General features: G+C 46.5%; 1 protein-coding gene across 2 annotated transcripts in view; it reads left to right on the top strand.

The window, feature by feature from the left end:
- The window catches only part of LOC137519067 (phosphatidylglycerol--prolipoprotein diacylglyceryl transferase-like), a 55498-nt gene extending 44680 nt beyond the window's left edge, over positions 1-10818 (top strand). For both annotated transcript variants that reach the window (XM_068237707.1, XM_068237706.1), the window contains exons 3-4: positions 3490-3603; positions 9979-10818. In XM_068237707.1, coding sequence (XP_068093808.1) covers positions 3490-3603; positions 9979-10001 — 137 coding nt within the window. In that variant the 3' untranslated portion in view covers positions 10002-10818. The remainder of the gene's footprint in view (positions 1-3489; positions 3604-9978) is intronic.
- Positions 10819-14284: the final 3466 nt, after the last annotated feature.

Genomic DNA, 14284 nt, shown 5'->3' on the forward strand with positions numbered 1-14284 from the left:
CACCATGAACCCCCCACCCAGGAAATCGCGGTCTCCACCTCCACCGCCCATCGGAGGTGGAGAAGAGCCCCTTGTCCTTGGATTGGACAAGGGCTCGGAGGGGGAGGGGAAAGCTTGGCTGCCCCTCCCCTTCCAAGACCCCCCAATCCATGGACCATGCGGGCTGGTATAATCAGGGTGCGGAGCCCCACGCGGCCGGTGCTCCGCATTCTGGCTATCCCAGCCTGCATGGGGGACAAGGGGTTAAAGAGGTCTGGGAGGGGGGACCCCACGTCGTTTTTTTTTATATTTCCCACACTCGGAACGAAGTAAGTAAAACTCTTCCCACTTGGGGGAATCTATGAAAATAATACACTATTGTTACCTGTGCAAAAAAAAACTGACATTTTCCGCATTTAAAAGACATTTTTGCCCTTGAAACTTAAAAATCGATTTTCTCAAAAACTATAAGGTCTTTTTGAAAAAAAAAATTTTCCTCTTATTCCCACTGATCCCCTTAACATACCCTAGGAATTTAGTGTTCCTAAACTTTAAGCAGGCTTTGCTATTAACCGTTAAAGTCGGCGGGTTTTTAAATGTATACATTTTTACTTTGAAACTTTAACATCGATTTTCTCAAAAACTATAAGGTCTTTTTGAGAAAAAAATTTTTCCTCTTATTCCTCCTGATCTCCTTAATATATTCTCCAAATTTGAGGCTCTTAGCATTTAAGGGGGCTTTGCTATTAACCCTTAAAGTCGGCGGCTTTTTTATATTATACGGAGCGTTACGGTTTAATGCGAAATTACGATAGCGTTTAATGCGAAATTACGGCATGAACGAAACGCGAAATTTCGCGTTGAAAATTACGCTTACGGTATTTTCAATCAAGATTTTAATGGCAATTTCGCTACGCTAATTTCGCATCGTAATCGCAAATTTCGCATGCGTAATTATAGTAATGCGAAATTACGAAAATTTCGGCTCAACTCTACCTGCGCCGCTTCACTACAGTCCTCAGCAGCGAGATCTGAGAGGCGGTAACAGGAAAGGGTAAATCACCCGGCATCAATGACTCCCGCCGTATAAGACGACCCCTGACTCTTCAGACACATTTCCAGGGTTAAAAAGTAGTCTTATATGCTTCATACAAATCTGAGAAACAGACATTTTAAACAATACCAGTTGCCTGGCTGCCCTGCTGATCCTCTGCCTCTAATACATTTAGCTATAGGCCCTGAACAAGCATGCAGATCAGGCGTTTCTGACAAAAAAAAGTCTAAAAAGATTTGTTGTTTGGGTGTTTTAGGTGTGTGAATCAAACATTACTGCAGCCAAAGCAATTAGCAGAACCGCCAGGCAACTTTTTTTTTGCGATGTGATGTTCCTACTGCATCGCACCACACTGCAGAAACCCTCAGTCACATGACCTTGTGGCAGAGTGCACTGACAGGGTCATAGGTATAGCACCGCCCCCCGCTCAGTGACATATTCCCTGCTGGGCAGGAAGTACGTCACTGGGATTCCCATCTGTCTGCCCATGCATGCTGGGCCACAACGCACCGTGCTCCATTCTTTACACTATGTGTCAACCATAGACTGCTTGCGGTAACAAGGTGCTGCCTTGCATCGACTCAGATACTTTCAGTGCACCGCAAGGAACCGTAATAAGTGTGAAAATCTCCATAGATTTTTATTGTTTTTGCGGCCCCTTGCAGTAAAATAAGGTAACGCAACGCATGTTTACCATGCTAGTGTAAAAGGGGCCTTGAAGGGGAACTGAAATCTAAGGGATATGAAGGCTACCATATTTATTTCCTTTTAAGTAATATCAGTTGCCTGGCTGTCCTACTGATCCTCTACCTCTAATACTTTTAGCTATAGATCCTGAATGAGCAGGCAGCAGACCAGGTGTTTCTGACAAGATTAGCTGCAAGCCTGTTTCTGGTGTTATTTAGACACTACTGCAGCAAAATAGACCAGCAGTGCTGCCAGGCAACTGGTATTTTTAGGCTTCTTGCACACAGAGACGTTACAGGCGCACGTTAGTGCAGCCTGTAACGCTCCCCAATGCACAGCAATGTAACACAAGTGGGCTGTTCACACTGCCCACGTTGCGTTACATTGTAACGCAGCAAAGTGCTGCATGCTGTGCGTTCTACGCGGCAAAGCCGCGTTAGACTGTTTGCACGTGCTCAGTCATGTTGGGGAGGAGGGGAGAGCGGCCGGGCACATGGCTAATTAATATTCACTGCACTCAGTGACGTGCAGTGTTTACTTCCTGGAGCGGCCGCTCTGTGCGGCGATTGGCCGGGCAGGACCACGTGATGCCGCATGCGTCCAAGAGTACGCATCACGGCATCACGGACGACAGAGTGAGCTGCACAACGCGGCTCACTCTGACGTCGACATCAGAGAGCACCAGGCGTTGCGTTAGGGGCACGTTATGTGCCCTATAACGTCCCCTAAACGCAACGTCCTGGTGTGTAACTAGCCTTAAACAGAAATAAATATGGCACCCTCCATATCCATCTCTCTTCAGTTGTCCTTTAACCACTTCGCATCCAGACCTTGTTTCCCACTTATGGACCAGAGCCGTTTTGACAGTTTAGCTATGTCCTTATTTAATCAGAAATAACTTTATCCCTACTTATGACACAGAAATGAAACATATATTGTTTTTTTCAAGACAAACTAGGCTTTCATTGTATGCCATTTTTTCCCTCGAACAATTTTGTTTTCTATGAATTTTAATGGAAAAACAAGGACAAAAATAGAAAAAACACATTTCTCAGTTTTACCAATTCCAGTTTAAAAATAGTGCTACTGTAGATACAAAAAAAACTCCACAAATTTTGTTTGGCTATTCTTACCGCTTATCACAAAACTTAGATTATGTTCCTGTCACAGTTTATGGTGAAGATATTTGATTCTGAAATAATGCTGCAGAGTGTATTTTTCACTATGAACTGAGAAAATACGAGTTTTTAATGGTAAATATCAATCTCATTAGCTCTGGAAACATATATTCCCATTCACCAATTAGTGCTGCATCAGATAGCGCCAGAAATGTGCACAGGAGCAAACCCAACCCTGCACAGCACTGCTTCTGTTACAAGACGTATATCTACTGACTCGTGGCTTAGATGAAGTCACAGAGGACGTAGATATACTGTAGTGGTTGATAAAGTGGTTAAAGGACAACTGAAGTGAGAAGAATATGGAAGCTCCCATATTTATTTCCTGTTGCAGCCAATCTTGCAACATGCAGCCAATCTTGTCAAATCTGACAATATTGTCAGAAACACCAGATCTGCTGCATGCATGTTCAGGGTCTATGGCTAAATGTATTAGAGGCAGAGGATTAGCAGGCCAGCCAGGCAACTGTTATTACTTAAAAGGAAATACATTTGGCCTCTCTCTTCAAGTTCCCTTTAACCTACATGTACGCTTTTGGAGCTTGGCATTTCCCCTTTAACTAATGCTAACATTGTCTCCATGGTGACCAGGTGAGGTGGAAGAAGCCACTGAAGCCAGCTTGCATGAAGAGATAACGAGCGACGAGCCAGAGACAAAGGAGGATGAAACAGAACACCCTGCGGATGCTGCAGAACCAGAGATGGGTATGTTGATAGGGGAACAGTGACCGTCCTGGTCATTATTACTCAGGTGACACACACCTCGCAGTGCACATAATGAGCTGCTCTGTCAGTGCCCGGCTTGTGTTACCCTCTCCAGCTCATCAGTGATGGAAAGAGATACAGCAGAGCACACATATGTGCAGCGCTACACGGCCGAACTAGCCTGTCTGCAGGAGACACAAGGGAGTCACACAGCCTGATCTGTCATCCATTATAGAGCCTGCCAGCCCTCCTTCCATGCATGGAGTCACAAACCCATACTATGCCCCCAGGATAGGTAGTCAGGTATGGGTGCCCCCAGTATAGGTAACCAGCTGTAGGTGTCCCCCAGTATAGGTAGCCAGCTATAAGTGCCCCCAGTATAGGTATACAGCTGTAGTTGCCTTCAGTATAGATAGCCAGCTATAGGTGCACCTAGTATAGGTTAGCTCAGGCATGGGCAAACTTGGCCCTCCAGCTGTTAAGGAACTACAAGTCCCACAATGCATTGCAGGAGTCTGACAGCAACAGTCATGCCTCATAAAGGCAAATGCATTGTTCCTTAACAGCTGGAGGGCCAAGTTTGCCCATGCCTGGGTTAGCTAAATATTGGTGCCGTGCCTTCAGTATAGGTAGCTAGGTATAGGTATGATGGGGTGGGTGGGTGTTTTCACATATTAGGCTCTCTGCAACCCATCTCACACCTGTATCCTGGTTGGGAGGAGTGATGAGTGACACCTCCCAGAAAGCAGTGCTACTTAGTAAGCAAAACAAACCACACCTCCTCTCTACTCCGTCATGAATAGAGTGAGTAGAGCGATGCCACACCACCTCCCAGATATCACCATAGGAGGCCAGCTCACTATGATGGCACCGCAGTAAACCTCCAGGAGTAAAGGGACCAGACGAAAGCCCCAGCATGACATCATTGTTTGGACTTTTGTGGGTTCCAGTATCTGGGGAAGGGGAATTGAGCAACCACATTAGTTCGTTTTGGGGAGAAGAGAATTTGAGGGATCATATAAGAGTTAAGGTATGACGCATGCTAGATGACACTTGGTGAAGGTGCCCATTTAGAGCCTGAGCCCACTGATGCAGTTGTGTCCGCTTTTCAGTTACACATCATGTAAAGCCTCATCTACACGGTATGATTTACCATCAGATCGGATCTATTAGATAATTTCCAACCCGCCCAATTGGATTGCGATAGATTTTGCAATGGATTTGGGGTACTTATCAATGCAAAATCTATCACAAAATTGATCTGAAACAATTTGGAAGTCTACACACGATGCAATTTCTTTTCAGATCACTGGTCAATCTGATGGAAAATTGTACTGTGTAGATGAAGCTTTATGCAGAAAAGCAGACAGAAGCGGATACAACTGTGTTAGTGGGCTCAGGCCCTAAAGACCATCTAGGCCAGGCATGGGCAAACTTGGCCCTCCAGCTGTTGAGACACTACAAGTCCCACAATGCATTGCAGGAGTCTGACAGCCACAGTCATGACTCATAAAGGCAAACGCATTGTGGGATTTGTAGTTCCTTAACAGCTGGAGGGCCAAGTTTGCCCATGCCTGATCTAGGCTGAGAATGTAGCATTGCCTACAGGTCTGGCATGCCCTCGCAATTCATTTTCATGCTTAATCATCTGCCTCTTTATCCTAATCATTCATTAACCAGCACATCGTTGCATCTCTCCTAATTGTATCCAATGCTCCACCACCTCTGTCTGCAAGCTCCTTTGGTCAGTATGATCTTCCTTTGCCAAATTTTGTGTTTGTGATGGTTTGACCATCTCTGTCTCTATAGTGGTTCCTACAATGGCAACAAATAACATCTTTAATAGATTGTGCGACTGTTGAAGTCCAACAAACATGGACTTTAAAGAGGACCTTTATCAAAGAATAGTAGTGTGGGGAAAATAAATCAATACATTGCAAAGCGAGAAGTTAAAAAATAGAAGAGGGATCAAGAAATGATGATTAATATTTGCCATGTAATTCGTTCATGTTGTTTGATGCACGTTGAGCTTGCTAGTCATCATCTATACTACTGGCAGACAAGAAAAAAACTAGACAGGAGCAACTGTCGTCATCTATAAATGCACCCACTAACAATGCAATATTGTGTAAAAACAACCTTTTATACTGACAACACCGTATTTTTGGACTACAGGATGCACCTAGGTCTAGAGGGCTTAAATCATATGGGGTAGGGAATAAAACCTGGTGTGTCTATGGTACAGGGGTGTCTTGTGAACCTTTTCCCCCAAAACTGTCTCCAAGCTACAGTAACCCCTGCTGCCCAACTAGCTAAAATCCACTACACTTATCCATGCTGCCCTACCAACTAAACTACACTACACTCTGCTACCTAAAATACCAGCAAAGCTACACTACACTGACCCCTGCTGCCCCACCAGCTAAGCTCCATTACAGACTACACTGACCCCTGCTGCCCCACCAGCTAAGCTACACTACAGACTACACTGACCTCTGCTGCCCCACCAGCTAAGCTACATATTACAGACTACACTGACCCCTTCTACCCCACCAGCTAAGCTACACTACAGACTACACTGACCCCTGCTGCCCCACCAGCTAAGCTACATTACAGACTACACTGATCTCTTCTACCCCACTAGCTAAGCTACACTACAGACTATACTGACCCCTGCTGCCCCACCAGCTAAGCTACACTACAGACTACACTGACCCCTGCTGCCCCACCAGCTAAGCTGCACTACACTGACCCCTGCTGCCCCACCAGCTAAGCTACACTACAGACTACACTGACCCCTGCTGCCCCACCAGCTAAGCTACACTACAGACTAAACTGACCCCTGCTGCCCCACCAGCTAAGCTACACTACAGACTACACTGACCTCTGCTGCCCCACCAGCTAAGCTACACTACACTGACCCCTGCTGCCCCACCAGCTAAGCTACACTACACTGACCCCTGCTGCCCCACCAGCTAAGCTACATTACAGACTACACTGACCCTTTCTACCCCACTAGCTAAGCTACACTACAGACTATACTGACCCCTGCTGCCCCACCAGCTAAGCTACATTACAGACTACACTGACCTCTGCTGCCCCACCAGGTAAGCTACATTACAGATTACACTGACCCCTTCTACCCCACCAGCTAAGCTACACTACAGACTACACTGACCTCTGCTGCCCCACCAGCTAAGCTACATTACAAACTACACTGACCCCTTCTACCCCACCAGCTAAGCTACACTACAGACTATACTGACCCCAGCTGCCCCACCAGCTAAGCTACACTACAGACTACACTGACCTCTGCTGCCCCACCAGCTAAGCTACATTACAAACTACACTGACCCCTTCTACCCCACCAGCTAAGCTACACTACAGACTATACTGACCCCTGCTGCCCCACCAGCTAAGCTACACTACAGACTACACTGACCTCTGCTGCCCCACCAGCTAAGCTACATTACAAACTACACTGACCCCTTCTACCCCACCAGCTAAGCTACACTACAGACTATACTGACCCCTGCTGCCCCACCAGCTAAGCTACACTACAGACTACACTGACCCTTGCTGCCCCACCAGCTAAGCTACACTACACTGACCCCTGCTGCCCCACCAGCTAAGCTACACTACACTGACCCCTGCTGCCCCACCAGCTAAGCTACACTACACTGACCCCTGCTGCCCCACCAGCTAAGCTACACTACACTGACCCCTGCTGCCCCACCAGCTAAGCTACATTACAGACTACACTGACCCCCTTCTACCCCACCAGCTAAGCTACACTACAGACTATACTGACCCCTGCTGCCCCACCAGCTAAGCTACACTACAGACTACACTGACCCTTGCTGCCCCACCAGCTAAGCTACACTACACTGACCCCTGCTGCCCCACCAGCTAAGCTACAATACAGACTACACTGACCCCGGCTGCCCCACCAGCTAAGCTACACTACAGACTACACTGACCCCTGCTGCCCCACCAGCTAAGCTACATTACAGATGACACTGACCCCTGCTGCCCCACCAGCTAAGCTACACTACACTGACCCCTGCTGCCCCACCAGCTAAGCTGCAATACACTGACCCCTGCTGCCCCACCAGCTAAGCTACACTACAGACTACACTGGCCACTGCTGCCCCACCAGCTAAGCTACAATACAGACTACACTGACCCCGGCTGCCCCACCAGCTAAGCTACACTACAGACTACACTGACCCCTGCTGCCCCACCAGCTAAGCTACACTACACTGACCCCTGCTGCCCCACCAGCTAAGCTGCAATACACTGACCCCTGCTGCCCCACCAGCTAAGCTACACTACAGACTACACTGGCCACTGCTGCCCCACCAGCTAAGCTACACTACAGACTACACTGACCCCTTCTACCCCACCAGCTAAGCTTCACTACAGACTACACTGACCCCTGCTGCCCCACCAGCTAAGCTACAATACAGACTACACTGACCCCTGCTGCCCCACCAGGTAAGCTACACTACAGACTACACTGACCCCTGCTACCCCACCAGCTAAGCTACACTACAGACTACACTGACCCCTGCTGCCCCACCAGCTAAGCTACAATACAGACTACACTGACCCCTGCTGCCCCACCAGCTAAGCTACACTACAGACTACACTGACCCCTGCTGCCCCACCAGGTAAGCTACACTACAGACTACACTGACCCCTGCTGCCCCACCAGCTAAGCTATAATTTATGATTACAAATGAGGGGGGATTGAACAGGCAAATCACTCTAAATACACACAGGGTGCATTTCTCTCTGTTTTCCTTTTGTCCTGTGCAAGAGTTCAGGTCCACTTTAAAGAGAATTGTAGTGAAAATAACGTAATGAGTTATAGATACACTGTACATTTTTTTTTTCTTACAAAATTCATTTATAAATTAGTCAGTGTTTGCCCTTTGTAAAATCTTTCCTCGGGTCTGGGGCACACTAGGAATCACACAAGCACTGTGTGCAGCAATTCAGGGGCGTTTTGCATGTGGCGGTGCTTTGAAGCGCTGTACAGTAAACAGCCCTCTAGTGGAAGAGGTCATGTGTGCTTCCCTAGGAGCAATCAGAGAAACGCCTGTGACCTCTTCTGTTAGGGGGTGGGGCTAGGGGCAGAAGTCGGACTTCAGAACACTTTTACTTTATTTAAAAAACAAAAACTGTTCAGCCCTTAAATCATTGCAAAAATATGTTTGAAAAGCAATCTTGCAGCGCTTAACCAGCTGGGCGGTATGGACGAGCTCAGCTCGTCCATTACCACCGGAGGCTGCCGCTCAGGCCCTGCTGGGCCAATTCTCATCAAATAAAAAGGAGCACACGCAGCCGGCACTTTGCCAGCCGCGTGTGGGACCTGATTGCCACCGCAGCTCGGTGATGCGCCTCGTGCAGCGGCGAAAGAGGGTCCCCCCAGCCGCCCGAGCCCAGTGCAGCCGGACCAAACAGTTCCTGGCCAGCGCTAAGGGCTGGATCGGAGGCGACTGACGTCCATGACGTCACTCCGCTCGTCGCCATGGCGACGAGGAAAGCTCATCGCGGCCCTTCTTGTTACTTCTGATTGCCTTCGCCGATCAGAAGTACACATTAGGAGCGCCCTCTAGTGGGCTTTCATACAGCCAACTTTCAGTTGGCTGCATGCAAGTTTTTTTTTTTTAATTAAAAAAAAAACGTCCGGTCGCCAGCCTGGCGATCTTAATAGAACGCCAGGCAGGTTAAATACTTTGCATTGATTGCCTGAAATGCTAATAATCATTTAATTAAAACCCACAGTCAGCTAATCAGCCTAGGCTAAGCATCACTGGGAGGGCAAGGTTACATTTCAGCATTTTATAGATATAGGAAGTATTTCTGATACTGAAACCAGGAAAATTACCATATCAGTGGATATCCTGAATAATTTACAGCGTTCTACTATATGTTACTACAGGGCCTCTTTAAAGGGGACCTTGAGCGGTGGCAAAAAAAAACCCCTGGACTTACCTGGAGCTTCCTGTAGCCCACGAGGTCCCCCGGCATCCTCCTGGTCCCTTCCTTTCTCCTGCTGGTGGCTCTGGCAATACGGAGACTTCGGGAAAAGTCATCACGCTGGTTGCCGTAAGAGTCCTGCGCATGTGCGGTTCTCTAAAGACTGAACCGCGCATGCGCAGGACTCTTATGGCAACCAGCGTGATGACTTCACCCAAAGTCTCCGCATTACCGGAGCAGCCAAAAGGAAAAAGGAAGGGACCAGAAGTAAGTCCAGGTTTTGTTTTTTTTTTTGCCACCACTCAGGGTCCCTTTAATGCACCTTGCTGCAGAATAGGTTGACATTTTATATATAAATAACCATCATAATAATCTTCTTCCCTTTAGATACGGCGGACGGAGAAGAATAACGCCTCTTTGTGAAATACGGGATGTGAACTTTTATTTTTTGTACAGTTGTCAAGATTAATTCTGGAAAATGTTGAAATCGAATGTTAAATATCCAGCATTTATCTCCTGTTGTAAGCCACAATGCCAAGACTCCCGGCTCTGCACTGCTACAATACTGTGCCTTGCTCAGCCCAGCAGGGTGAAGCGCTACTGAAAGACAGAAACTTGCCTTCTTACAGCAGAAGCTATTCAGGTTGGAGTGAGCATACAAGGTCTCCCACAATGCATCACTGCTGAATATGCAAATAATCCCTTTGCGTTCTCTGAAAGCTAAACACACCACCAGAACGGCTGGGATGCAATGATGTGTCAGCTTGATAACTGTACAGAGCCACAATAATCCAACATGCATACAGACTGTTTTGGACTGGTTAGTCCTCATCAGTGCATGGCATGGATTAATGTGGCTCTATGAAAGGTAAGATCTGAGATAACTATTCCCTGTGCCTGCAATTCAGCACTGAGAGAACACAAAATGTTGCCCTCTTGTGGTCTTTGTTAGTAACCATTCCAATTATTGTATAAATGCTGTATATGTTTTCTACTGTAGTAATATAAACTAAGGACCTTTGCAAATGCTGCTTACCATTTCCGTTGAGATTCCCCTGCATTCTTTGATGAGAGTGTTTCTCTTCTGTATCTTCATCTTATCACCTCATAAACATTAAGATACCACTTAATGCAGAATGCAGCTCTGTATGCTACATCCTCCTGCAGTCCTCTGATTACCATGTTACCTCTCACACACCAGCAATAAAGGAATATAGCTGCTTTGGAGAGTGACTGTTACCTACAAGCGCTGTAGGGAGAATTCTTGAACAGAATAGAGCAACTGGAACCAGTAACTATACATTCAGATCAGAATGTAAGTATGAAGAGACTCAAAGCCTTCCTACTGGACACTGAGCTATCACACACTAAATAGTCAATAGGTGGCCCTGACAGGTGGAAGGGTGAAGCCATGCATGATCTGTACAGCAAACCTGTAAATCTTTGTTGGACTGGTGAAAGAAACGGCTCAGCTAAAGCTGAAGTGAAGGATACATAAGGGCTAGTTTCCAGTAAGAGCCACGGCCGTTTCAGATTCTGACGCCACTCGCGTTCTGCTGAGTAGCCACAGCCCGACCCGCTAAGTCAGGGGTCAGGAACTTTTTTGTGCGAGAGCCATAAACACCACATATTTCAAAATGTAATTCCATGAGAGCCATACAATAGGTTTCAAACTGGGACAGTAGGGCTCACATCCCTGTTGCCATAGTGATGTTTATACAGTTAATCCGCCGGGCAGCGGAAGTGTCAGACACGGCTTCAGCTTCTCTTGGGTTTCAGAAACATCAGCAATTTCCCTGAGAGCCAGACAGGAGAAATACCAACTAACAGCTTGTACAATTAGCTAGCTGACTTGGGGGTTGATTCACTTTGTAGAAGGAGATCCCAGGCAGCCTATTGGGCCAAAGTGCAGGGATCTTGTTCTACAAAGTCACTGGACCTGGCAGGGTCCAGAGTGGAAAAATTGGAGCAGCTGTTCGTTTTGGGGGGAGCTCGAGTAAGTTAGTAGTGCATTCTACAGCAGTAGCGTGACTTTACTTGCGTTGCCACACTAAGTTGTGCACCTTGATCAGTGTAGCTTAGGGACTCAACCCCTACTGATAAGTCTGTGAGCCAGATGTAGCCATCAAAAGAGCCATTTCTGGCTCCTGAGCCATAGGTTCCCTGCGCTAAGCAGTACCATGCACTGCTATAGTGATTTGGCAGCTTGCTGCATAAATCTGCAGCATACCGTCCAGACTTGAACTGCAGTGTGATCTGGACTGCAAGCCACCCCTCTCATATGTGGGGAAACGCTGTCAATTCTTTACACTTTTGTTACGTTACACCATTTTATCTCAGGGAAACACGACAATGCAAGACAATGGGGCCTAGCACACTCACCGCATCGTGTCGGAAGTTCCCTATCTGCCGCCGCAAAGTCAACAGCACGCTACCGTCAGACTTCCACAACGCAGCAGCGGCAAAAGTAATGAAAGTCAATGGGCGACGCAGAAAATGTAAATAAGTAGTTGGTGGCGGTGCAGAGTGCATGAGCAGAACGACTATGGCCGGGAACCTAGGAATTCCGGTGACACACTTCCTGTCCAGCAGGGAGTACCTCACTGGGTGATGAAGGGCATGCGGGGGGGGGGGGGGGGGGGGGGAGGAGGAGGGGATTTGCCGCTATGCATATGATCCTGTTGGCAGACTGCCACAGGGGCATATGAATGGCATTTTCTGTGTTGCAGTGCGATTCGGCAGAGCATCACAATGGCCTGGTGGTGTAAAACCAGCCTAAAAAGTGTCTATGTTGTTACATTCCTTAAAATCGACCCCCGATGAAAAAATGCAGTAGACATTATTGATTTTAGACCGTTTTACAATACTTGCATGTCAAACCCAGTATGGACATATTGAACCCGATGCAATTCCCTTTTTCTCCCCAAAGTTCCCCAACCCTATCCTCAAGGCCCACCAACAGTACATGTTTTTGCAGGAAACCACAAACCTGCACAGGTGAGGTAATTAGTGTCTCAGCAGAGCTGATTAACTACCTCTGTGGATTTCCACAAAACCTGCTCTGTTGGTGGGCCTTGAGGACAGGGTTGGGGGTCACTGACCTAGATCATTTTTCATCTTCTGTTTAAAATAACTTTCAGCAATTGAAAAAGTACAACAACAAAAAAAAAAAAAAAATTAGGAGAAAAAGTACTGTCAAAATGATTGAGTATTCTCTTGCTTGCTGGTGGCTTGGAAGGCAATTTATTGATAAGATGTGAAAAGGTCTCCTAGGAGAAAACTTAGGAGAAAAAGTGAATTGGATCAGACTCATGGCCTCAATTCACTAAGCAGTTTAGACTAGCTTCAGATGGTTTTTAGTCTACTGATGGTTTGGCGAAATGTTTTAGGCCTGGTCTATCATTCAGTAATTAGACAATTCACAAAGGCAAACGAGGAGTAACCACACCCACTTTTTCTGACAGAGATTAGACCAGCTGATTTCTTGTCGGTAAAGTAATTCTGTGAGATATTTTAGAGGTGAGGATGGAACCTTTTGGAATAATTATGCCGGAGTTTAATTGTATGCAGAGGCGAGCTCATCAGTGGAGGAGGATGTCGGTCATAGCTACTGGTTTGTGAATTGCATCTTTTGATCATTTCCCCTGCTTTACCCACCCAATTACCAAATGGTTTGGGCCAGGTCTAAAACATTTGGTAATAGTGAATTCCCCTTGCAACTGACCAAACCATCAGTAGACTAGTCTAAACTGCTTAGTGAATTGAGGCCAATGTGTATATTATGATTAAAACCAGGGCTGTGGAGTTGGGACAAATTTGGGTACCTGGAGTCAGAGTCGGTGGTTTCATAAACTGAGGAGTCGGTGTTGGAAATCTGATGATTTTTGTACCAACTCCACGGCCCTGTTTAAAACGGCTACATTATGTGGTCATCCGAGTTTTTAAAAAAAATGCCAAATATCACCATTGTACAACTGTACCTGCTAGTAATGAGTCAATCATTACTCAAACAATGGGAACGACAAGCCTGTGTCTTAAATCAGGACTGTAATGTAGGTATATTACATTAATGCTCATAGCCACATTTTAAAGGACACTTAAAATGAGAGGGATATGGTTGGTGGCTACCATATTCATTACCCTTTAAAGAGACTCCGTAACAAAAATTGCATCCTGTTTTTTATCATCCTACAAGTTCCAAAAGCTATTCTAATGGGTTCTGGCTTACTGCAGCACGTTCTACTATCACCATCTCTGTAATAAATCAACTTATCTCTCTCTTGTCAGACTTGTCAGCCTGTGTCTGGAAGGCTGCCAAGTTCTTCAGTGTTGTGGTTCTGTGATGCATCTCCCCCCTCCAGGCCCCTCTCTGCACACTGCCTGTGTATTATTTAGATTAGGGCAGCTTATCTCTTCTCGCTTATCTTTTACAAGCTGGATAAATCCTCCTCTGAGCTGGCTGGGCTTTCACATACTGAGGAATTACATACAGGCAGAGCTGTCTGCACTCTGCAGGAAGAAACAGCCTGACACTTCAGTGGAAGATAGGTGCAGGGGGAAAGAAACACACAAATGATCTCTTGAGATTCAAAAGGAAGGGTGTATACAGCCTGCTTGTGTATGGATGTATTTTCTATGTGTGGACATACTGTACATCAACCTACTTCCTGTTTTGGTGGGCATTTTGTTTGTT

The sequence above is a fragment of the Hyperolius riggenbachi genome, chromosome 5 (genome assembly GCF_040937935.1).
Source record: "Hyperolius riggenbachi isolate aHypRig1 chromosome 5, aHypRig1.pri, whole genome shotgun sequence".
Lineage (NCBI taxonomy): Eukaryota > Metazoa > Chordata > Amphibia > Anura > Hyperoliidae > Hyperolius > Hyperolius riggenbachi.